At 43.7% G+C, this 24,847-nt stretch overlaps 1 protein-coding gene across 3 annotated transcripts in view; it reads left to right on the top strand.

Annotated features, from left to right (window-relative positions):
• The first annotated feature begins 654 nt into the window (after positions 1–654).
• Positions 655–24,847, top strand: part of PRUNE2 (prune homolog 2 with BCH domain) — a 255,648-nt gene continuing 231,455 nt past the window's right edge. For all 3 annotated transcript variants that reach the window (XM_032427669.1, XM_032427667.1, XM_032427668.1), the window contains exon 1: positions 655–1,017. In XM_032427669.1, the coding sequence (XP_032283560.1) occupies positions 982–1,017 (36 nt within the window). In that variant the 5' untranslated portion in view covers positions 655–981. The remainder of the gene's footprint in view (positions 1,018–24,847) is intronic.

Below are 24,847 nucleotides of genomic sequence, written 5' to 3'. Positions count from 1 at the left end.
CATAAAAATTATCTGAGGATCTTGTAGAAACACAGACCCTTACGCAGGAGGAAGGTTCTATGGCCCCAGCTCTCCCTGAGCAGGCACGTCAGAACTGCAGAACGATAGAGCTAATGCTTCAGCCCAGGGCCAACATAAGGGCAACTAGCCGGGGTGAGTTGCAGATGCCCGCTGCTGGGTGGGTGTGTTTTGAGGGTAAGGAGAAAAGATGCATCCTAGGACCACCTCCCAGCCTGCTCTGATGATTATTTTCCATCAAGGTCGTACTGCTTTTAGCTCAGCAATAACCCTCCAACCCCCAATCTAGCTGAGTGCATCCCTTGGCCAGGCCCGCAGACCTAGCTCATTAAGTGACCGCTGGAGCTCTCTGTAACGTGCCAGCCCGCCAGGGAGGCGCTGGCTGTGGAGAGGGGCTCTCCGGGGACCTCTTTTCCCTCTCTCCCTCTTCCCACCTCCCCTGGCGGATAGCGGCGGGGCCTGCGGCAGAGCCTCCCTATGCAGCAGCCCCTTGCACTTGGCTCGCACTTCTGGGCGCTGTCCATGGTTGCAGCATCTTTCGGCGCGCCACGTCAGGAGGCCGCCGCGGGGCCCTGCGATTGGCGGAGGAGCCCCTCGCCATCCCCCAACACCCCCGCCCTCGCGCCCGGGCTCCGAGCCCCGGCCCCGAGCCTCGGCCCCGCAGGCGCGTGCCAGTGCGCGCGCGGGGCGCGCCCTGGGGCTCCCGGGCGGCACACCCACTTTCCTTATTAGGGCAGAGTCAGACGTGCAGAGCGGGCGGCGGGGGCGCGAGGGTGGGGCGGGGAGCCCTGGGAGGCGACAGCCGAGGGCGCAGCCACAGCCTCAGCCGCCTCGGAGCGGCAGGAGGGAGCAGCGGTTGCTGCGCTCCGGCCGGCCAGTTTCCTAAGACCCCGCTCCTCTCCGCCGGCAGAGATCTTCCTCTGCGCCCCGCCGGTACCCCTAGTCCAAACCTCTCACGAAGACATGGAAGAATTTTTGCAACGCGCCAAATCTAAATTGGTAAGTTGGAGGAGCAAGGCTGTGTGCGTGTGTGCGTGTGTGTGTGTGTGTGTGTGTGTATGCGCGCGCCTGTGTGTGTGTGTGTGTGCGTGCGCGCGCTAGCTGATGAAGAGGAAAGGGCATTGCAGCAGAGAAGGAAGAAACAACTTTGCCGCTTAGTTGTCAGGGTGTGCGGGCTATCCCCTGGAAAGAATCTCTGGAACTCTGGTCCTTATAGCAGGCAGTCTGTCTCCAGAATCCTCCCCCGCAGGCAGACAAAGTGCTGAGCTGGGGGGTGGTCGGCCTGGCAGAAGTTGGGTCCTGCGTGTCCAGCTTTGGTTCCTTTGGCCTGAGGTTGGAGAGAGGTAGATCCAGCCAAACTGCAATTTGCTTCTGAAGGCTAGAGGGTTAATGGGTGTGGTGCTCCTTTGGAAAATGAGCCCAGCCTTCTGCTGATGCAGCACCTGTAAGTGTAAAGAGGAGGAAAAAGAATCTCTTAGAACTGTACTTTAGCTGGAGGTGGTAGCAAAGCGCAAGAAAGGAAGTTAGGGTGCTGGCTAGGAAGGATGTGTGGGGCAAACTCGCAGTTTACCCAAGCATCCCTCACAAAGAGCTTGCTCCAGTGCAGGAGTAAGGGATGTTCTAGTGTGAATCATGCGACTCCCCGTCCCTGTTCAGATCTGTAATTTGGGCAGAGGCAGAAGGGGAAAGCCCCAACTGTTGCTGATGATGTGGGGTTTGCCAGACTATTGTTCTCCTGGGAGGAGACCAGCATGTTGGTCCCGTACAACTGTACCACTGTCCAAAGAGTGAGCTGTGATTTTATTGTGTGTGTTGACAGTTGCTACATATTCTGAAACAAGGGATTCTAGCAGCTTCCTAATTCCAAACTGGTTTGGCTCTCCAGCATAGGAGTAATAAACACAATGGAAATGTTTCTGTTTCAACACTTAGGGAAAAGCCTCTGCTCATTTAGAAGCAATATCTTTAATGAACAGTGAAAGTCCCTTTCCTGGGCTTGGCATAGGAGGAAATGCATAATTTATGATGTCTTTAACCTTTAAACCTTCATAGAAGACAAAATACAAAGTCTGCATTAAGGTGACATCTTCATCACAAGGCAGGATATTTGCAGGTTATTACTGTAACGTATTTATGCTTGCACAACAAAGGGAGTGTAGACCCAAGTGTGATTCTTACAATGATTTAACTCTATCTTTTAAAAGATCATTAGAGTTGATTAATGCTAATGTATTTTGTTTTCTACCTTAAACCTCCCAGAGAGTCAAACATTTGTGGGGATTTCAAAATTGAGAAAGTTGGTGGTCATTTCTGTGTTTATTGATGACCCCCATATAGTTTTACTTGAGCACAGGAAGGGAAATAGTGATTTCAGAAATTGCGTGCATTTCTGATCGTGTAAGTAAGCTCTCTGTTTTTTTACCTAATGATGAATGAGAAAGGGTCAAAAAGGAAAGTCGATCGTGCCAACTTATTTACTTATTTATTTATTTTGTGGGTGGGTGAAAATGAATGGCCATCATTGATACATGTAGATTTAGACTGCACCTGTGTTCCACTCCGGAAACATGTATTTTAACAATAAACATATAGATTGTGGGGTCTTATGTGAGCAAGAGATTTGCCTAATTTCTGAAGAACAATTGCTGGAATGGAAAAATTTCCTATTTCAGAGCAGTTGAAAGTAATGGGTAAGTTTATTTACTGAGTCCCTTCATTAGATGAGCAATTTGCTCTACATCATTAAAAAAAAAATAGGAAAAAGAAGTGGTTGTTTGAAATACTATTCCTAGTTTCCTGTGTTAGCCAGAAGGACAATTACTGCTAATTTTGTTTTTTCTTGGAATAGGTTTCTTGTTAGAGATTACAGTTAGTCTTTCGTAGCCACAGAAAAGGTGTTTTGGTCAATTTTGGTGTCATATTTCTCCTGACAAATGATATTTTCTAGGTAAATAAAATTTTTTACTTAATTTGCAACATTAACTATAGTAGTAGATAACCTTTTGCTTTAGAGGATAGATAATCTTTGTTTTGGAGAAAAAAATAATTATTATGACATTCATTTGTGAGAAGTATATTCATAATAATAGTACTGTTTAAAAAAATCAGGCTAATACTTTGGAAACCTTTTAAGGATAAGAAAATTATTCTGGCTTTCATTTAAGCCTGATTAGACCAGAATTAGATAGAAGTTAGGTGTTATGTTTAAGCTGTTTTCTGTCAGAAGTTAATATAGGCTTATCCGCATGATACCTTTGAAAAGTCTAGCTGGCAAGGTTTTTACCTACCTACTTGACTTCTTGCTTTGATACTCTGTAGTCATGATGTGTATCTTTTAATAGTTTGGAGTAGTCAATGTCCTTTCCAAAGTCCTAACATAACCTCACCATCATTGGAACTAGCTAATTCCAGTAGACAAAAGAAATTTTAAATTGCAAAATGGAGTAACTCTTAGTCATGGATAAAATTTCCAGTGATCAAAACTTTGGAGAAAGTCTGCATCATTTTTCCTCCTGACTAGGAGCATTTATTATTCATCTGTCATTGTGAGGAGAGAAGCAGCTCTCCCATTCTAGGCCAGGCCCTGGTGTGGATCAAAAATCTTTGAAGGGGAAGGGTTGTTTCTGGATTTTTATCAGGTAGTTTGGAGCTTATTTCTGTTGAAATTAGGGGAGCACACTGTCAATTCTTTTTCCTCCCAGTCTGCTCCTGCTGATCCTCAAGCTGAGGCAGATTCACTGACATAATCCCCACCCCCTTTCCCCTAGATCTCTCCTTCTAATACATACCCTTCCTTCCTGAGAATATGCTGTATTTATCAGAAATGGCAAAAGCAGACCCCAAGTGTGGCCTCAGTGGGATCCCTCCTGGCACTCAAATGCTTCTCTAGGGGGCCTGCCTTCTACCTGGTCAGGACATGCTTGGGTGCCTAGATCTTCTTGATAAAAAGCCTTAGCTGATGGTGGAGGGCAGCAAGGGAGGTAGTCCCTTACTCCGAGCTTGGTCTCCCGAAATGGCACCTTCTTGACAAATATGGAATGACAAATAGGAAATTAACAAAATGATTATTAAATAATCAAGACAGTAGAGTAAGCGGTATGAGAACAAGACCCCTGAGAGTGTAGAGATGCTAATCAAAGGGTGGGTGATGCTTTTTACCTGGGTGCATTCCCCTGATGTGAGCATTCAGCTATGTTTCTGGTTTGGACACCCACTGCTAGAACTGGAAATGAGAATAAAAACACATTTTCTTTTTCTCCTGCCAGTGCCCACCTGGCTTTTCTTCCACCTGCCTATTCAGAGCTGGAATAGGGACAGAGATCAAATCCTATAGTTCCAGGCTTGTCCTGAAGTTTTAGCTATGCTTTCCATTTTTAGTTTTGCCATTTCTATGGTGGTGTCTTAGTTATTCTTAATTGTACCATTTCTATGGTAAGAAAAATTGAGGGAGGGAGGGAATGAGGGTTCCCTGCCCACCCTATGCTGTGATTTGGGAAATGTCCTCCCCTTTCATAGTGGTCAGCTCAGAAAAGTATACAGGCCAAGACCACCTCATGGTGGCAGTAAATGGTCCAAGTTTCCATGAACTTTGGGGGGAAGAAATGAAATAAATGAAGCATCAGAGCCCCAGGGCTCTGGCTGGTGGGAAACTGAGGTCCCCACACTTGTCTACTGAGCCCCTCCCACTGCCTGGACCCCAACAGCTGATGCAATTCAAGCAGCTGCTAATGGGTGGGGGGTCACTGCTGTCCCATGCCCTAAGATGTAGATCACTAGCCAGCCTTGGGTGTTGGGTGTGTTGGAGGAGTGTCAGCTGCTGCTAGAAGGATCCAGAGAACATCAATGTCTCAGGAATGCTGTTTTCAAAGAGAGGGTGGGGATCAGGTCGCCACTACAGTCTGAGGAATGCATCTGTCCCTTCTGCGGCGACAGCTGCAGGTGCAGAGCTCTGTTCTGCAGCGGGTATTAGTCATCGCGTGGACTTGTGTAGAAGAAGACTTCCACGTGACCTCAATGTCAACTTAGACTCTGTGGTACGTGGCATAGGGACCCAGAAAGCACATTAGAATTGTAGAGGAGATGGGGTTTTTAAAAAGAAAGAAAAACACAGCAGCCTGTCTGCAGAGTCATCATCTTCATTTGAAGTTGGAGGAATATATTCTTGATTCCTTTATAGGAAGAAAAGTTGGACTTGTCAATAAAAAGTGTCTTTAAGGTGACTGTTGCCGATATTTGGAAAGGACCACTGTGGTGAGGACTAGTAGTTTCGTTTGGGGAGCTGAGCTCATTCTGATCACAGACCACGGGATCAGCTCCCTCCCCATCATCAGTGAGGGTTGGTGCCCTGGAGACTTTGCCAGAGCATTGGCGAGCAGGAAAGAGACTCAGGAATCCAAAGCGCTTCTATGAACGTGGTGCTTCCACCTTCCACCGCCCCCTCCCCCTTAGGAGAAAAGACCCCTTGATTGCTTTAACCACGGAATCAGCTCCATTTCTCCCTGCTGGAGCTTTCAGACCAAGAGCTGTGGATTATCCAGGCCCCCCCCGGGGGGGGGGGGCAGGGAATGCTTCGGAGAAGAGTCAGAGTTTTTCAGTGTAAATCTCACAGGGGATTGGTCTGCCTCAAAGGTAAAGAATCGGTCACTGCCACTCAGATAGTACCTTGGGTCTTGGAGGACATGATTAGGTGAGCAAGGACACCGTTTAATTAGTGACTTGGGAATATTTGATGTTAACCGGGTAGAAAGGCGACAGCTTTGGTATAACCTGTTTATTTCTATTTGTAGCATTATTTGGGCAGATAGTAACATTGTTTGGGGTTTGGTGTGCCAGTCTAGAGAGCTCTTGTAAGCAATGGTGGCTTGGTGATGGGGGTATCGCTCTTCCTGTACATCCACTCCTCCCTGGAGTGCTAGCTGAGCAGAGACAAGGGTGAGGAAGAACTACCTGGGTCTGGGTGAAGGCTGCAAAAATGGAAAGAACATCTGGGGACCAGAGAGGTGAAGTGTATGGTGTTGCCTTTGCCACTGATTCTGTTTGGACCCTGGGGTTTATGGGAGAGTCATAGAGTTTGGAGTTATCTTTGAAGAGAAACTGGGGAGGGGCAGGACTGACATATTCAGGAGGCAGCATTCACATGGAGTTTGATATGACTGACACCCTCTGGGTTTGTGCAGTACACACCCTGCACAATCATACATGGCTTCCCTGCCCCAGGTCCCAGAGTAGCCTACTCAGAATCTCTGGCGATGTGCCAAATCCTTTTCTATCTGAGCCCTGTGGCTTTGGGCTTTGGTTTCCAGGGAAAGGTAACTTTTTTCTTAAGAGATCTTGGGAGGCAAACTGGGTACTAGATTGCTCTGAAAAATCCAACCATAAAGCCTGGGTTGGAGAAAATAAGCTGATAACACAGTCTTGGGTGTTTTTTTGTTTTGTTTTAGATTTTTTAAAAAATTTATTTGTCAGAGAGAGAGAGAGCACAAGCAGGGGGAGAGGCAGGCAGAGGGAGAAGCAGTCTCCCCGCTAAGCAAGGAGCCCCATGTGGGACTCGATCCCAGCACCCTGGGATCATGACCTGAGCCGAAGGCAGATGCTTACCCGACTGAGCCACCCAGGCATCCCTTTATTGAAATATTTCTGATTCATAAATATTTTAAATGTTTTTTAACCAGTCCTTATGGGAAAGAAAAACAAGGCCAACACTTAACTAGCTGAGCCATCCAGGTGTCCCTGGTCTTGGGTTTTTAATCTGACAAATGGGATAATGATACCCACTTTGCAGGTTTGTTGTAAAGCCAAAATACTATGTCTACAGTTGTCAGCACAGAACCTGGAACAGTGGCTGCTTCCCTCCATTTGCCACAGCTGGTCATTCTCTGCAGTTCCTTATTTCACTGAATGGCATTATCATCCATGCAGTTTCTCCAACTGGAAACTTCCTTCTCCTCCACCCCGTCCCCACGCACCTTATCCCAGGCATCACCAAGTCATCGGGATGACTGCAAGGGTGGGCTCGCCAGTCTCCGGTAAACCACTCTCCCACTGCTGCCACGGAGATCATTGCGAAAGCTCCTTTTGCACCTCTGTAAACCTCAGGACCCTTCTATTGCTCTTAGGAAAGCAGATAGCACTTGTAACATGACGTTGGGATCTGACCCACGGTGCTGCTCAGCTTCCTTGGGCTTCTCCTCCTCCCTGGCATAGAAAACTCCTACCCTTTCTTCAGATGAGGTGACGAAGGGAAGTCTCCCCAAAGTACCTCTTCCCACTCCGCCTCCTTCACTTCATGAGCATAAGTTGGGTTTTGGGGTAATGATTTTAGATCCCTTACTGCAGCTTGTCATTATATCTCTATTGGGCATGTTTGTTTGATTAATCAGAGTAAAAAACAGGTCTCTCTCTGTATGATTTTGTTCACCACTGTAGATCAGGGCCTGGTGCAATGCCTGATGTTTAGGAAGTTGTTTGTTTGTTTTGGCTGTTGTTAATCATGCCATATTATCGTTAATTAAGTACAAAGAGCCTTCCAATTATGTCACCTAGAGATTCTCTCACCCGTTGCTCTGTTTGGCTGTTCTGTGTGGTGTGCCAGCGTCCACATTAATCTGAAGGGCATCGTTCACTTTGATGAGGCCATCAGGGCAGCAGATGGAACAAGCATCATGGGTCACTGGATGAGGGATTCCTTTTATGTGCACAAAGATCTTTCTCACTTTGTACAACTTGTACTTGGCCTCCTTGGGTGCAAAATGAAGAAGAGCAAAGCAACACTTGGTGCCACAGATCAGACAGAAATTCTCTTACTTCTTGTCAGTGCTGATGACCTCCCTAAAACAGCAGAGTAGGCTAAGCGTTTGGCCCTTGCAATTAATCGTAATGAACTGCTGCATGCAGATTTCTTTCTTCATTTCTTGTCAGGGAGTACTTAAGTCTGTTCCTTAGAAAGAGATGAGGGAGGACATTCTCTCAGCTTGTGGGGACCAGGAGGTGGACGAGGACCAAACACACTGGTCAGTTTTTCTTGCTTCCAATGCTTCAGTTGCTTCTTGGGACCATGAGCCATGCCTGTGCTAGACACAAAAAGAGCAAAATGTTTTTAGAATGAATGAGGACATAAGGCAAGAGTCTTGCACAAATCATAACCCATTGTAGTGGCTCAATAAAAATGAATAAGTGGATGGACAGGTGCAGACTCCTAGTGATCTGAATCTGAAGAAGGGCCAACAACAGTATGCACAAACCCAGGTTGGTTTACTAGAAGCAGGTGAGAAACATTAAGGTCAAGGAGTGCCATCCAGCACTTTGCACAGAGTGTGTACTTCATACAAAATGTTACTGCAAACTAATGAGGCTAGTTTTTACGCATGACTGTTGGGAATCTGCAAATATTGGTTGAATTCAAGTGTGAATGGATTGGAGAGAGGCAAGGAAGGGAATCGGCCACTGAAAGCCTCTGCAAAACCACATTGGGTAGATCAGCAGATGGAGCTTATTAGTGCTGTAGATCCTCCGCTGTGTGGTTCAAAGACGAAAAATTACACTTCCCCAATCCCAGCTACCACACCAAGTCCACCCAGCCTATTCTGCTTCCTCTGGAGCAGTACTAGTGGCATGAGAGAGACTGGCAGGTAAGCTTTTTCAGAGTCCTTGAGAGGAAAGGTGCAGGCATTCCAGGCTAGTCTCATTAGTATTTCTGTCCATCCCTGACTCGGCAGACCTCGTGCATGGGATCAACCCATGCATCGTCCTGAAGCAGACCCCTTGTCCGACCAGTGCACTGTTTGTGGTAGAGCATGATCATGGTCATCCACTTCATCGAACTCTCAGGGATGTGACCAGACTTTCCCAGGTGCTCTTACTAGCCTATGATGCAAGAGTCTTTTTGAAATGATGGTGTCCAGAAAAATTGCACATCTTTGACTCCATGTATTTTCTATTTCTTGCTTTGGCTGCCAGGAAGCTCAAAGCTATGTTGATGCTTACTCCTTAGCCTAGTATTTCTGTAGTAAGTTTTTCTTATTTTTACTGCTTAGTTTCTACCTTGTTATACTTATTTTAATGTGTGTGTTTTTTTGTTTTTTTGCTTAATTTGTATGTGTTTTTTTTATTACAAGCAGCTTATCCTTTTGGACCCTGACAAGAATAAATAAATACATTTTACTATAATGCATATGATCGTGAATATGTTTTGACAACTGGTCTGGTATAATTCAGGGTTTATCTACTTACATTTGGCAATCAGCTTTTTTTTGTGATGGCAAATATCATGTGGGGGCTTCAAAACATGTAGCTGAAATTAGACATCAGTCAACACAATCCAAGCTGTATCTTTGTTCTCATCCTTAAGGACTGCATTCCTCGGGAGCAGCAGTGATCACACATTCCTGTACCTAAGCCCATAACCTGGAGCCCAGGGTGCAGCCCGTAGGAGAAGCGGCCAGGCCTACATAGGAAGGTTTGGGAAGAATTTCATAGAGCATTTTGGATTTGAAGGAAGCTTGGAGATCCTTTTGTCTTCCTCATCACTTTTTTCCCCTAAGTGCAGTTTGGCATGGTGGCTGATGGTGTGGGCTCTGAAGCCAGATGCCGGATTTCAAAGCCTGACTTTGCCATTTTGATTTACTCGTCAGGCAACTTTAGTCACTTAGCCTTGCTGAGTCTCGGTTTTCTCATCTATAAAATGAGAACAATATTAGCACTCCCCTCTTAGGGCTGTTGCAGGTGTGAATGTCCTAAGATGAGACATAGAGCTGAGTAATAAAGTAATAAAAACATGAAAGAGATCACTGGTGGACAAGAGAGCCAGGAAGCCCTACTGACATTTCATAGACAATTCTTTTTTTTAATAATTTTTTTATTATGTTATGTTAGTCACCATACAGTACATCATTAGTTTTTTTTAATTTATTCAAGAGAAATTTATTGAACACTTACCAAATAAAAACATTCATTGAGCACTTGTATAGAATACAAAGATAAATAAGATACAGAAGTTAACCTTAAGGAATTTCTAGTTTATTAGGGGAACTAAGTAAGGGTTAAAATAAATGATAATAATGATAGGCAATATTGAGAGGTATTGGTTTTGTATATTTTAATTATTTTCAAATATGTCCATACCAATTTAATATAATCTAAAGCCCTGGAAAACACTCTGAAATGTATTGCGTGCTAAATAAATGTGAAGAGTTATTATAGTTATAAATGGCTTTGTTGTCTCTGAAGAGATCCAATATTGGAGCCACTACTTCAAGAGGCTTCTTCCTCCTAGATTTCTACAGTGCTCTAAAGACAGGAGGTAGGCAGTTTACAGAATCACCGTCTTGACCTGGCTGCACATTAGAATCACCTTCGGAGTTCTTTTTTTTTTTTTCATTTTATTTTATTATGTTATGTTAGTCACCATACATTACATCATTAGTTTTTGATGTAGTGATCCCTGATTCATTGTTTGTGTATAACACCCAGTGCTCCATGCAATACGTGCCTTCCTTAATACCCATCACCGGGCTAACCCATCCTCCCACCCCCCTCCCCTCTAGAACCCTCAGTTTGTTGTTCAGAGTCCATTGTCTCTCATGGTTCATCTCCCCCTCTGATTTCCCCCCCTTCATTCTTCTCCTCCACAACTTGACAGGTTTATAGGAGGGTTGGATGGTAAGTTCACTTTGACCCAAGAGAGGTTTATTTCTTTGTGGTGACTGTTTTATATTAAAAACCCTCGGACAACTGAGTCATCAGTGAATATTATTGAGAACTAGCTATGAGAAAAATCTGTGGCTTGGCTGTCTCTGATTTGGTTGGACAAGTTGGAAGACATTTCTCACTGTATACCCATGAGAAAGGCATATAAAAGATTGATAAACTAGTTGGAAAATTGGCGTGTGACTAGCTTTTACAGTGGTCAGAAATATTGTGGGAATTTGGTGAGTTTTTAATAAAGAGAATGCATTTCAAAAAAAGTTTGAAGTTGTCCCTTACTTACCATCAAGATTGTTGGCACAACACTTGGTTTTACAGATGTCTTCATAGCTGGTAATGTGTTGCTGGAGGTCTTAAGGATTACTTTGATTGATTGACTGATGGATCGATCGTACAGTACGTTGACTCATCCCAATGACACAGTTAGTGAGGAGAGGAGCTGGAGTCGAGCCACAGCTCCCAGTTGTGCCAAGCCCGCTTTTGGCTCTTGAGTCTGCCAGCTTAGCAGCGCCCCTGAAAACTGCTGGTTATACTCAAGACACGTGTAGGAGTGAAGGAAAGGGGAAGAAAGAAAGGAAGGAAGGTGGACGTGGAATTGGAAGGAACTAGGAGAAAAGAGGAGGAGAAAAGGGTTTTGGGGGGGCACAGGGAGAAGTGGTGAGGCATAGAACATCCTTCCAAAATGCAGTTGCAGTGAGTTGCAGGCCCAGCACTTCCTGTTTCTGGAGTTCACTCATCTGGTGACATCAGCCAAACCTAAGTCTCCTGGAGGGTGGAATTATGCAAGAGCAGCTTTCCTTAAAGCAGCCAAAATTGATGATTAAAAACATATCTTTATGAATACATAAAGAAGATGTGTGTGTGCACGCATGTGCACACACACACACACACACACAGAGGAGTGTTACCCAGCCATAAAAAAGATGAGATTGTGCCGTTTGCAGCAACACGGATGGATCTAGAGGGTGTTATGCTAAGTGAAATAGGTCAGGCTGAGAAAGACAAATATTGTATGATTTCACTCATGCGTGGGAACCAAAAAACAAAACAAGTGACTAAACAAACCAAAAGCAGAATCAGACTTATAAATACGGAGAACAAACTGATGGCTGCCAGAGGGAAGGGGGTTGGAGGCATGGACAAAATGAGTGGAGGGGAGTGGGAGGCACAGGCTTCCAGCTATGGGGTGAATAAGTCACGGGAATAAAAGACATAGCATAGGGTTTATGGTCGGTGATACTGTAATAGTGTTGTATGGAGACAGACGGTAGCGTGTGATGAGCACAGCATAAGGTGCAGAGTTGTCAAATCACCATGTTGTACACTTGCAACTAATGTAACATTGCGTGTCAACTATACTCAAATAAAGAAATTATTAAAAAAAAAGAAAACATATATTTAAAGTTAGTTCTTTCCTCACAGGAAAATCGCCCGAACTCTATCTCTGAGCCTATTTGTGTATTAACGTCTGTAAAACGCTCAAGAGCAATGCTGGGACATAGGAAAGACTCACTAATGTTAGCTATCATCATCATCATCATCATCATCATCTTCGTCATCATCATCACTTAGTTTGTGCTTTGACAAAATATCCACAAGCTTGATTTTCTCAGAGCGCAGCGATGGAAGAAGAGGTTGCCCAAGATTGTAATTGCCGCTAACTTACAGTGGAGGAATTGCACAAACAAAACCCAAATCAAACAGAACCTATAAGAAGCCGGCCTAGGCTCTCCATAAGTGCCATTCCATCTGGGGTAGGGTAAATAGTTCTAAGTGTCCGCACAGTGTCTGTGGCCACATCAGTGACATCAGGTACGTTGCTGATGTTCACAGTAACAACCCTGTATATCATCAAGGAGGAAAGATCAGTTAAGCTCAGTGTCCTGCTTAAGGAGAAAGGTGGAGCATGTAAGCAGTTTCAGAAAAATTTCTAATTCAGATAATTAAAAGAGAAAAAAAAGTAGAAAGGCATTGTCACGTGGAGGGCAAGCTTCGGTTGTCTGGAAAAGTTGCTTGCACAGGAGACCTCGTTCTTACAGGAAGCCAGATATGTGAAATGTCATGGTTTTTATAACAAGTGATCATGAGTCAGGAGGGAGGGCAATGGTGCTAAAAATGTGAGCCTGATGTGAGGAGGCAGAAATAGGCCTGTGGCATGTAGAAGATGCAAGAAGGCCCACTCCCTGCTCCCATCCTGAGTCAAGAAATAATCTGGTTCTGGACTCCACAAAAAAGTTGCAGCAGGGCCCATAAGCCTGTAAAAAAGTTCCCTAAGAACAGCCCGAGAGGGAGGGACACCTGCTGATGGGTTTTCAATTATTTGAAATGTTTTTGTGAGAGAGTTCCCATTTGCAGACACCATTTCTTTACCTTACTCAATAACAACAACAACAAAAACCAAAACCCAAAAACCAAAACAAAAATAAACCCCATGACTTTAGAATAAGTGGCTTGAAAAAAAAAAAAAAGATGCCCATCAATTCAATAAGATCCAATTATTTTGTTGTGAAAATTATCTATCAACTAATCAAAGGGTACGAAAGTGAAATGTGCATGCTTGCATCTTGCTCCCCAAAATGGAAAAGAAGAGTGAAGGCTGAAGTTCATTCTGAATGTAGAAGCGTCTTTGCTCTTCTTTGCACTCTTCATACTCATTTCCCCCCGCCAGTGGCCGGTGGTGCTGGCCAGATCAGCACCTGGCTCTGGGAAGACAGAAGTGTCACGGCAGGTGCACAGATCAGCCGCTTCCCTGCCACGGGTATGTCTGAGAGGACACATGCCTGTCTGCTCCCCGGGAAGGCAGTGTCCCTGGGCCCTTCTCCAGGGAGACAAGGGGGCAAGTTGTTCATTGTCCCCAAACTCTCTGCTTCTTCCCCCCCCATTTCTATTGAGAAATAATTGACATACATCACTATATACATTTAAGGCATACAGTATGATGGTTTGATTTACTGTATTGTAAGAGGATTACCACGATAGGTTCAGTTAACGTTCGTTTTCTTTTATAGATACAATAAAAAGAAAAGAAAGAATAAAAGAATAAAGGGGGAAAATTTCTCCTTGTGATGAGTACTCTTAGGATTTACTCTCTTAATGACTTTCCTATATATGGTATGCCAATGTTAGTTGTAGTCATCATGTTGTACGTTATTACATCTCTGCTGCTTTAATACTTTCATCCTCCCCCTGGCCCTTAGCAGCCTCGCTTGGTTTGTGTTGGGCATCTCCTGATTGAAATACCAGGTAGGATTTTCTCACCCTCTGGCAGCTACCATAAAAATGGACTCGCAGAGCCGCTGCCTTGTGGAGAGCTGGATTCTTTCAGGGAGAGGTGAACAGCAGTTCAACTGATCTTTGTGGATTAATACAAGCTTAAACTTTGATTCAGATTTTGTTTTATCTTTTGAGTATTTACCAAGCTCATTGGGGGAACTTCTTTGGTTTTCTTTCTTTTCTTTTCTATTCAAAAGATTTTATTTATTTTTTTGGCACAGAGAGAGAGAGCACACGTACAAGCAGGGGGAGAAGCAGAGGGAGAGGGAGAAGCAGGCTCCCCGCTGAGCAGGGAGCCTGATGAGGGACTCGATCCCAGGACCCCAGGATCATGACCTGAGCCGAAGGCAGACGCTTAACCAACTGAGCCACCCAGACGCCCTGGTTTTTTTCCTTTAAAATTGTAAGCAGGGACGCCTGGGTGGCTCAGTCGGTTAAGCCTCTGCCTTCGGCTCAGTTCATGATCCCGGGGTCCTGGGATCAAGTCCCACATCGGGCTCCTTACTCAGCAAGGAGCCTGCTTCTCCCTCTGCCTGCCTCTGTCTCTCTCTCTCTTTGATAAATAAATAAAAATCTTAAAAAAAATAAAATAAAATAAAATAAAATTGTAAGCAAATGAAAGCATGGTCTTAGAAAATGCATACAGGTCATAGGACAAGATAAATGGGAGGGAGAATTTCATTCTCTAGCTGAATATTTCTTCTATTATTTAATTGTGAATTTGCTTTGTAAGACCCTAACATAATAAAGCCATGCACAGAGCAAAGCAACTTCATTAGTCTGTAACTGATCCTGTGCTTGCCACTTGGCTGATATCGCTGGACTGTGGCCTGAAGCTCCCTCCAGCTATCTTGGCTCCACTCTAAAAAAATCCAGACATAAACTCACTGTGGTGGATACAGATGAAAATGCTATCCCAGAACTGGCTTTTAAAACACTTTGAAAAATTCATTAGCCTTCCAACGTATTAGGTCACTCTGAGCCTTATGGGGGGACAAGCATATTTCTCACTTCTGTGGAATTATTTCATGCCAAAGTAGCCTTCTGACCAAGCATGACATTGCTGTAAAAACCACTTCACAGTGGTAGGGTTTCAGATGCCATCATTTACATAGCTTTGATGAATCTCATAAACACTGAGCCATGCTTATTACTACTGGCCCCTTCGTTGGACTTTTGCTTTCAGCACGATTTATATTCAGCCACTCTGATCGCTATGTCACACTGGACATACCCTGACCCGTCACTTCAGGGAGTGGTGTGGAAATAGGCATCAGGATTCCACGTGTTTAGCCACAGTCTTTTGTTAGTGATTTCTTGCTTGGAAACTGAGTTATTTTGATCACAGACCTTTGCATGTGAAACTACTGTGGAAGCACAGATCTTTAACACTGAAACAGATGACTTTAGACTTTGTCTATTTCAGCTTCCTGGTATTAAGTGTCAGGTTTCAACACTTTTTTTTTTTTTTAATTTTATTTTATTTGAGAGAGAGAGAGAGTGAAAGAGAGAGCACAAGAGGGGGTAGAGTCAGAGGGAGAAGCAGACTCCCCACCGAGCAGGGAGCCTGATGCGGGACTCGATCCCGGGAGTCCAGGATCATGACCCGAGCCGAAGGCAGCCGCCCAACAAACTGAGCCACCCAGGCGCCCCTAGGTTTCAACACTTTTAAATGTTAAAGCAAATTTGAGAAATAGAGGAAAGCTAAAAAATGAACCATAAACATTAAAGGAAATAAAAACTAAAAATGAAAATTACCCACTTTTTTTTAAGGGTGGGGGGAGAGGGGCAGAGGGAAAGGCAGAGAGAGAATCTCAAGCAGGCTCCACGCCCAGTACAGAGCCCGCCCGACACAGGGCTCGATCTCACAACCCTGAGATCATGACCTGAGCCGAGATCAAGAGTCAGGCTCTCAACTGACTGAGTCACCCAGGCATCCTGAAAATTACCCACTTTCATTCCAGTGTGACTGTTGGCAAATTTTGGCAAGTAGTTTTCTTAGTTTTTCTTTTTTGTGCATAGGATCAGGATATTCATACATTTCAGTACCCTGATTTTTATTTTACTTAACATTATTCATTAACTATTTCCCTGTGTTATTGAATTATATTCCAAATCAGCATTTTAAATCATAGCATACAGTGTAATAAGGAAGATATATGATGGTTAAACATTTTGATCTCCCCTCCTAATTTTTTGCTATTGTTAATTACACTGTAACAAACATCTCTGTTGCTAAAATCTTTTTATCTTGTGTAGAATAATGCCCTTAAAATAGCTTTTCAAAAATGTAATTATTGGAGCAAAATATACAAATATTCTTTTTTTTTAAGATATAGATAGCCTTAAGTTTTTTGATAAATCTTTCCAAATTGATTTCTGGATGAAATCCACCACATTTCAGGACCCAGGGAGGTTCAGAAAGGTTAACTTGTTCCATAGAACATTGTAACAGAGTCAAGCATAGATTTCAGGTCTCTTGACACATAGGTCTGTGCTCCTGACAAATTTGAGAGGCAGTATAATATAGCAGGAAGAGTACCGTGCTAATTTTAAAAATATGGATGTAGTCCCAGATGGGCTCTGCGCTCAGTGGAGAGTCTGCTTGTCCTTCTCCCTGGGCCCCTCCCCCAACTTGTGCACGTGCAATCTCTCTCTCTCAAAAAAAAATGGATCTGAGCAAATAATCTGAAACTGCCTTGCTGCTAAATTAAGATGATCATAACACAAATTATACCACACCAGTTACAGCTCTTATTTGAAATCATGAAGTAGAATCTGACCAGAGAGCCACTTCCTCTTTTTCCCCCCCCCCCCACTTCCTCTTTTTCAAAAGGATTGAGCTTTATGATGCAGTCAGCAGTACTGTTCACTAGTTGCCTAGTGTGGTCATTGAAGACATGGTGTTGCACTTCATAACTTCTTTCACCTGTGTGGTCTCACTCGGTCAACCTTGGATAGGACGTATGTTATTATACCTACATCACAGATGAGAAGAACAAGGCCAGAGAGGTGAAATCCAGCCTCGTCCAAGCACATGCAGACAGCAAGTGGCAACACTGGGTGTGTAGAATCTGTGTCTTCTGATTCCTCAGCCCTTGCTTCCAGTGGTATCTGTATGAACTAAAAATTGGTTCGCACTTTTTAGATACTTTAAAGTTTAAAGTTCTCATTGAGAGTTTAAAGTTCTCATTGAGAGTTTGATGGTTTGGATTCATCTCCATGAAAGAAAATGGCCCAGTAAAACTACAGGCACTTTTCCAAGTGGGGAATGTGTGATGGGTTCTGATGAACAGTTTGCAAGTGTGAGATGAATGGATGTGTCATTGGTAGAAACATGCTGAGCTCCACAGGTGCTGTGACACCAAGTGTCATCTGTGATGGGAAGGACGTACCCGAGAGGTGGGTCTTTGGAGGGCCTGTGGGCATCATCCCATGTACTGTAATGGGGCAACAGGTGACTGGATGCTGCTTGTGTTGACTCCAGCTCAGAGTTCTAGGTAATGAGGAGAAGAAAGTTTAACTGCCTGTAACACGAGATCTTTCCCTGCAACAAAAGAGGTGTAATTCTGTCAAATTCTCTCTCTCTTTCACTCTTCATCCCCCCACCCTATTCCTACTATTTCCCTATTTGGATCATATTTATTAACTGGCCAAAGACTTAAGTGCCTCCCACATTGATGCGATAGGGCGTAATTTTAGCATAGTGCAGTTTAATGCTGTATAAGCTGAATTCTTCTCTTTCAAAAAGACTCTCACTAAGAAACACATATATTTCTGGACCAGCATTTTGTACAGCCATGGCATGACGAAGACCACATGATTACTAAGTTCGGTGTTCACAGAGGTGAAGATGCATCGGACACATTTGTCTATGGTTAGAGGTCCCGGGTGGCCTGTGTTTTTTGATCTTCTTTCTGAAAGAAGAAGAATTCAGTTCACACTGGGGAAAAAGTGAAACAGCCATACATTACTGGAAGGAAATTTAAGGGGATGGAGCTCAAGGTTAGTCTGGGCTTGAAATTCTGTATTAATAAAAATTTCAGGTGTATAGGACACCAGCTGTCCTGAACACCTAACATGATTTTTTTTTTTTAGTGAGAAATCTATTGTCTACAGATGATTTGTATACAGTACAGTAATTCCTTTATAGATGTCGTGTTGGGAAGCTTTAAAATATGCTGAGGGAAATATACTTGGGATGATATTTTCTTGTAAGTGCTGGGATAGGAATGAAAATCAGTGACTCTGAGAGACTTAGCTGTGTAGTTGTTAAATCATGCACATCTGCTAAATAATTAGCATGCTGTGGGGCAGGAGGTTCTGGAAGTAAATCCTCTTGTGCCACAACTCCTAGCTATCCAACTCCTTTCTGAGTACATGTCTGCTTTTTTAAAAGACAAAGAACAGAGAACATGGAGGACCAAATAGGAACATTCAAGTTAGGCTGATGTCTTGCCATGACCCCTGACTGGGCCTTCTCTCTGCCTCAGTTTTCTCAATACATCTTTATCCTGCTTCTTACCCCCTGGGCACTTAACTGTTAGCAAAACCTGCCCTTGGCCAGGAAGCAAGGGTATAGTTTACATATTTTACTTCATGTGACTTTCACAGCAATTCTCTGAGACAGGCATTACTATGCCTAATGCATAGAGGGGGAAACTGAGGCTCAGAAAAATCAAGTGATTTGCTGTAGGTCACATAAGTAATGTATGTTAGAGCTAAATTTCTGGTAGTCTCTACCTCAGAGCCTCAACTTATATTTTCATTGCAACACACCTCAGGGGGCACAATAGACCGACTTTAAGAAGGAGTGGGCATGATAGCAGCAGTTCTTAAACTTTCACGTGCACAGGACCTGGGGATCCTTTTAAGATGCAGATTCTGATTCAGTGCCCTGTGGGGTAGGGGGACCTGGAAGCCTGTCCTTCTAACATGTTCTTAGGTGATGCTGATGCTGCTGGCCCCCAGACCACAGTTTGAGTAGGGAGGGCCCAGAGTGCAAGGCTGGGGTGGAAGAGGGCCCTGTTCGGGGCCCCTCTCAGGGGGCAATGGAACTGAAATGGAACTGCCCCCAACTGTAATGGGGTGTTTCCCACAGAGGAGGTGCTGCCTCCCTGCACTTTCCTTCAGGCAGCAGTGCAGTCCCACCAAAATGTGACAGAGATGCGCGTTGAGCCGGTGCACTGACTCCTAAGATGTTAAAAATCTAAGGCGAAGACTGGCACAAAAACAGACACATAGACCAATGGAATGGAATAGAGAGCCTGGAAATGGACCCTCAACTCTGTGGTCAACTCATCTTCGACAAAGCAGGAAAGAATGTCCAATGGAAAAAAGACAGTCTCTTCAACAAATGGTGTTGGGAAAATTGGACAGCCACATGCAGAAGAATGAAACTGGACCATTTCCTTACACCACACACAAAAATAGACTCAAAATGGATGAAAGACTTAAATATGAGACAGGAGTCCATCAAAATCCTAAAGGAGAACACAGGCAGCAACCTTTTCAACCTCAGCCGCAGCAACTTCTTCCTAGAAACATCGCCAAAGGCAAGGGAAGCAAGGGCAAAAATGAACTATTGGGGCTTCATCAAGATAAAAAGCTTCTGCACGGCAAAGGAAACAGTCAACAAAACTAAAAGGCAACTATGGAATGGGAGAAGATATTTGCAAATGACATAACAGATAAAGGGCTGGTATCCAAGATCGATAAAGAAATTATCAAACTCAACCCCCAAAAAACAAATAATTCAGAAAAGAAATGGACAGAAGACATGAACAGACACTTCTCCAAAGAAGACATATGAATGGCCAACAGACACATGAAAAAAATGCTCCACATGACTTGGCATCAGGGAAATACAAATCAAAACCACAATGAGATACCACCTTACACCTGTTAGAATGGCTAAAATTAAGACAGGGAACAACAAATGTTGGCGAGGATGTGGAGAAAGGGGAACCCTCTTATACTGCTGGTGGGAATGCAAGCTGGTACAGCCACTCTGGAAAACAGTATGGAGGCTCCTTAGGAAGTTAAAAATAGAGCTACCCTATGACCCAGCAATTGCACTACGGGGTATTTACCCCAAAGATACAGATGTAGTGAAAATAAGGAGCACCTGCACCCCAGTGTTCATAGCAGCAATGTCCACAATAGCCAAACTGTGGAAGGAGCCGAGATATCCTTCAACAGATGAATGGATAAAGAAGATGTGGTTCATATATACAATGGAATATTACTCAGCCATCAGAAAGGATGAATACCCACCATTTACATCGAAGTGGAGGGAACTGGAGGGTATTATGCTGAGTGAAATAAGTCAATCAGAGAAAGACAATGATCATATGGTTTCACTCATATGTGGAATATAAGAAATAGCGCAGAGGATCATAGGGGAAGGGAAGGAAAACTGAATGGAAAGAAATCAGAGAGGGAGACAAACCACGAGAGACTCTTGACTCCAGGAAACAAACTGAGGGTTGTGGAAAGGGAGGTAGGTGGGGGGATGGGATAACTGGTTGATGGGCATTAAGGAGGGCACATGATGTGATGAACACTGGGTATTATACGCAACTAATGAATCATTGAACACTACACCAAAAACTAATAATGTACTATATGTTGGCTAATTGAATTTAAAGAAAAAAAGAAAGAAAAAAATCTAAGGCAAAGAAAGCAGTCTTTAGTGTTCCTATTACAGATGGCAGAAGAATTGGTCTGGGAGAAAAAAGAATCCTTCTGCAGTCACACCACAAAGACAGCCATTGGTTCTAATAACTCTTAAGATAGGCTGTGCACATAATGCCCATTTCTAATATGTGTTGCTGTTAAAATGATCTAATATTCCTTATGCTTTGCCCATACGAAACACTGGAGCCTCATGGCGTGGCTTCACAGGGCCTAGCAGAGATGGAGGGGACCACGAATAAATACGTTACTGGGCTTTAGGGAGGGAGGAGGAGGAGGAGAGACCTGAAGGAAATGGCAGTGTCTTAGGAATTGCAGGGTGCTCACCAGGTCCTTTGAATTATTTCAGGAAGAAAGCATGTTTGTGGCTCTTTCCCCAAGGACTTGCTGCAGGGAAACAATATTTGAATCGAACTTTTTTCTCTATTAGGACAAAACCATTCACAGTTCCCCTCACCACTGTCTCTTTGTCTAAATTATTTTTTAATGTTTCTTGTCTTTATTTGATATCATCTTGCAGGCAGTCCTTTGGCATCTGGATGCTGATTTGCTTTCTGTTTCATTGCTGCCCCCCCTCCCCACTGTTGTCGTGAACATTTGTAAAGGATGCTTTGCTGCTGACGGTGTTCCTTTATTATTTATGCCTTTCCTCTTTTGTCGATGGCTTTTGCTTAGTCACTCTGCTTCTCTAATGTGTTCTTTGTTCACACTATTTCCTACAGCCCCTTTGCCCTTGTCCAATTCCTTTATCCTTAATAAAGAGTTCTGTTTCCCTCAATACAGTGGGGAGCCCAGAGTGGCTTGCAGAACCTCACGGAGTTTGGGGATACTCGGCGGCATCTTTGAGTGTTTAGGCGTCATTTTTAGGTCCTGTTTTGTCTCAGTCACCTTTCACTAGGTTATGCTCCTGTAGCAAAAATCCCCAGTGTCGGTGGCTTTCAATGACAAAGGTGTAGTTCTCACTCGTGTTACAAGTTGCTGAGGGTGAGCTGTGGCCCCAAGAGCCTTCCTCATTCTGGGATGCAGGCTAAAGGAGCAACAACTACCTGGGATAGGCTGCTCTTGCAGCAGAAGAAAGGAGTAAGAAAGCTGGTAGGATCCTACAGTGGTTCTTAGAGCTTCTGTTTGGAGCTGGAATAAGCCGCTTGCCTGTCATCAGCCAAAGCAAGTCACATGGCCAAGCCCATTGATCATGGAGCAGGACGTACACTCCACCCATAGGCAGGTAATGCAAGTTCCATGGCATTGGGTGGGGACACATCCTTATGCTTCTATAGGAAGGAAAGCTAATGATTAGGAATAACATTGCAGTTTACTACATGCTCTAAAGTTAAAATTCATCCTGTCAGGTGAACACTGGACAGAACACTTACATTCTATAAATGGTCATATCAAAGGGTAGATATTCACCCAATAAAAACTTTAAGAATCCTGAAATTCTTTGGCAGTTTTTAATATTATTAACCAAGGAAAATCTCTGCTAGCTATTTAGTCATCTCCTATGCCTTCAGATGAGGCTTGGGCAGGGGACATCTCCATGGCCACATTTGGGATAACTTTACGCTGCATCTGTGTGCCAAGTTTAGGATTTGGGGAAGCTGGCTTAACTCCTTTAGACCAGGGAAGCATTTATGGAACAAGACTGCCTTGCAAAATCCTTTAAATTTTCTGTGTCTCAGTTTCTTTCATATATAAATGAAGAATAACAATAGATATCCCCTTGAAGGAGGTCTTGAGGATTACATTAGGTAATAGATGTACAACTCTTAGAACTTTGTGATACGTATAAATATTTGAGTGTTTGCTTTGATGGTGATGATGATGATGATGATGATGATGATGATGATGATGATGATGATTATGATTACTTCTCCCACTTTGGTATCTGAACCCCTGTAAAACATATGGGGGATTCCAAAACTACCAATTTTAGAGCTGACAGACAATCAGACTTATGTTTCTGAGTTTAAGATTTACTTATAAATAAATAAAATAAAAATCAACACAAAAGTAGGGGCTTAAATTCCTAGCCTCCTGATAAGACTAGCAGTAATTTCTCTTGGAGAAGTTAATCTCTAGGTCGAGTGTTCTCGCCTTGTAGTTCTTGTGTGGAGTGAAAGTCCTTTAATTGTTATATGAAGTCCTCGGTTTATTTGGTGACCACAGTGCACCTGGGGCTTGTGTGAGAGGGACAGGCTGCTGGGAAATTCCAGACAAGGGCAGAGAGGAGAGCCATAGGACTTGTGTCTGGAAGTCAGTGGCTTGGCCCTCCAGGACTGGTCTTGGGGGAAATGGGTAGACGTATGCAGGTTAGTGTGCATGGGGAGTTTGCTAGGGAAGATAATGAGACTTCTGGCCTGGATGGCTGCTTTTGTCTCATGTTCCATCAGCTCAGCCTGCGCAACCTCAACATGAAAGGAAAGGAACAAGGGTCCTGGAGTCTGAATGTCAAATTCAGCAACTTCTCAGCTGTGTGAACTTGGGTATGCTTTTTAACCTCTTTGAGCCTTGGTTTACTCATAAATGTAGTATTATTTAATATTTATCTAGCCATGTGTAAGAGCATATATTCTTTAAATATTCACAGAATAATTGTATGTCCACAATAACCCTGTTTGGTAGGTATAATTATACCCATTTTGCACACAGGGAAACTGAAGTAGGGAAGGTAAGTAGCTGGCCCGCACTCACACAGGTAGGAAGGGGAAGAGCCAAGTTTCAAGCCCAAGCAGTCTAGCTCCCAAGGCTACATTCATATCCACCATGCTTTCGTGGCCTCTTGGTGCAGTAAGAACTTTGCCTGGGGTTGCTGCTGGAAAGTCAATCTGTTTACCTCTTCCAAATCCTGCTCCACTGCCTGATGCAATAAGTAGGTGGTCGATAAGCATGTATGGCTATTTCTCCTCTCCTCTTCCTTTCAGCTGTCCTGGTAGACCCCAGGAAGTAGGATTAGTGGGTGCTCAGGAATGGGATGGGAGATCATCAGCCTGAATCTTCCCTGGGAAGGGTTTCTCACAACTCTCAAATGTACCTTGTATTTCAAAGTCCTGCTTCTGTCCTATTTACTGTGTAAAGCTTTCTTCCGCTGCTCTGGCCTTTACCACACCAAGCTGGAGGATATGACGTCATCTTGTAAGGCAAGCTCCAAATGGAAAAGAAGGATGGCACCGTTCAGTGTGCTTCCCAGCCCACCATTATAGCCCCACATGGAAACCTTTCACTCCATTCACACATGGATGATGTGTTTTATATGTATTTTTAATTGGCTTTGGGCATCATCTACCTTTAAAAAGTCATTTATTTATTTTGCCTTTTACTCAGCATCAAAAGGGCGACTTCCCCTCTCCTTCCCTTGGGGTAAATAACCACTAAGCCAAAAGCTGTGGAGAGCAGCAGCGGTGAAGATTTTAAATACGAGATAAAGCACTGCAAGGATTATTTCCTCAATTCTGTCTCCTCCTACTGGTGATTTGGTTCCAATTTTCCCTGTGCCTAGGGCACGTTCCAGAGGTAGAATTTAGTAGTGGAAAAAGGAATGGCTACAGGGAATACTGAGGCCTGGATTATAGTGCTTTTTCCCTTCCATATGGGAGCAGTGTGACCTCTGCACATCCCTGACCCGTTCTGAGCTTCTGTTTCTTCACTTGCAAAATGAGGAGTTAGTCCAGCTGTTCAAACCGGGGACTCCTAGCACTTCAAGATCTTCCAAGGCGGAGATCCATTTCAGTATTTCAAAACTAATAATGCCATTAAATGGTAAATAAAAATTTTCAAGACGTGGACTCCACAGAGGAAAGAGAAAATGAGAGATCTTTGGTGGCAGGAGGTTGGGGAATATGAATTGGTTCTTATTTATTCTTATTTATTATTTACTTATTTATTTTCCTTACAGTGCAATCCACATAATTGGGCAAATCGTTCGTTATCTTCAAGCCTCAGATTCTTCATCTGTGAAGGGTGGACAATTTAGAGTATATCTCAGGGAATTCAGAAAGTTTCTGTGAAGCTTCAATGAGATAGTACTTACAAAGCACTTAGCCAATGGCAGTCAATAAATTGTGATTTTTTTCTTAGTTCCTCAGTGTGGATTCAGAATTATCCAAGAGGGATATTTTAGATCAAACTAGCCCCCACTAGATTATATCATAAATATCCTTAA

The sequence above is a fragment of the Phoca vitulina genome, unplaced genomic scaffold (assembly GCF_004348235.1).
Source record: "Phoca vitulina isolate PV1807 unplaced genomic scaffold, GSC_HSeal_1.0 scaffold37, whole genome shotgun sequence".
NCBI classification, from domain to species: Eukaryota; Metazoa; Chordata; class Mammalia; order Carnivora; family Phocidae; genus Phoca; species Phoca vitulina.
The sequence above is the reverse complement of the archived record's forward strand: the minus strand, read 5'-3'. Positions and strand labels throughout refer to the sequence as shown.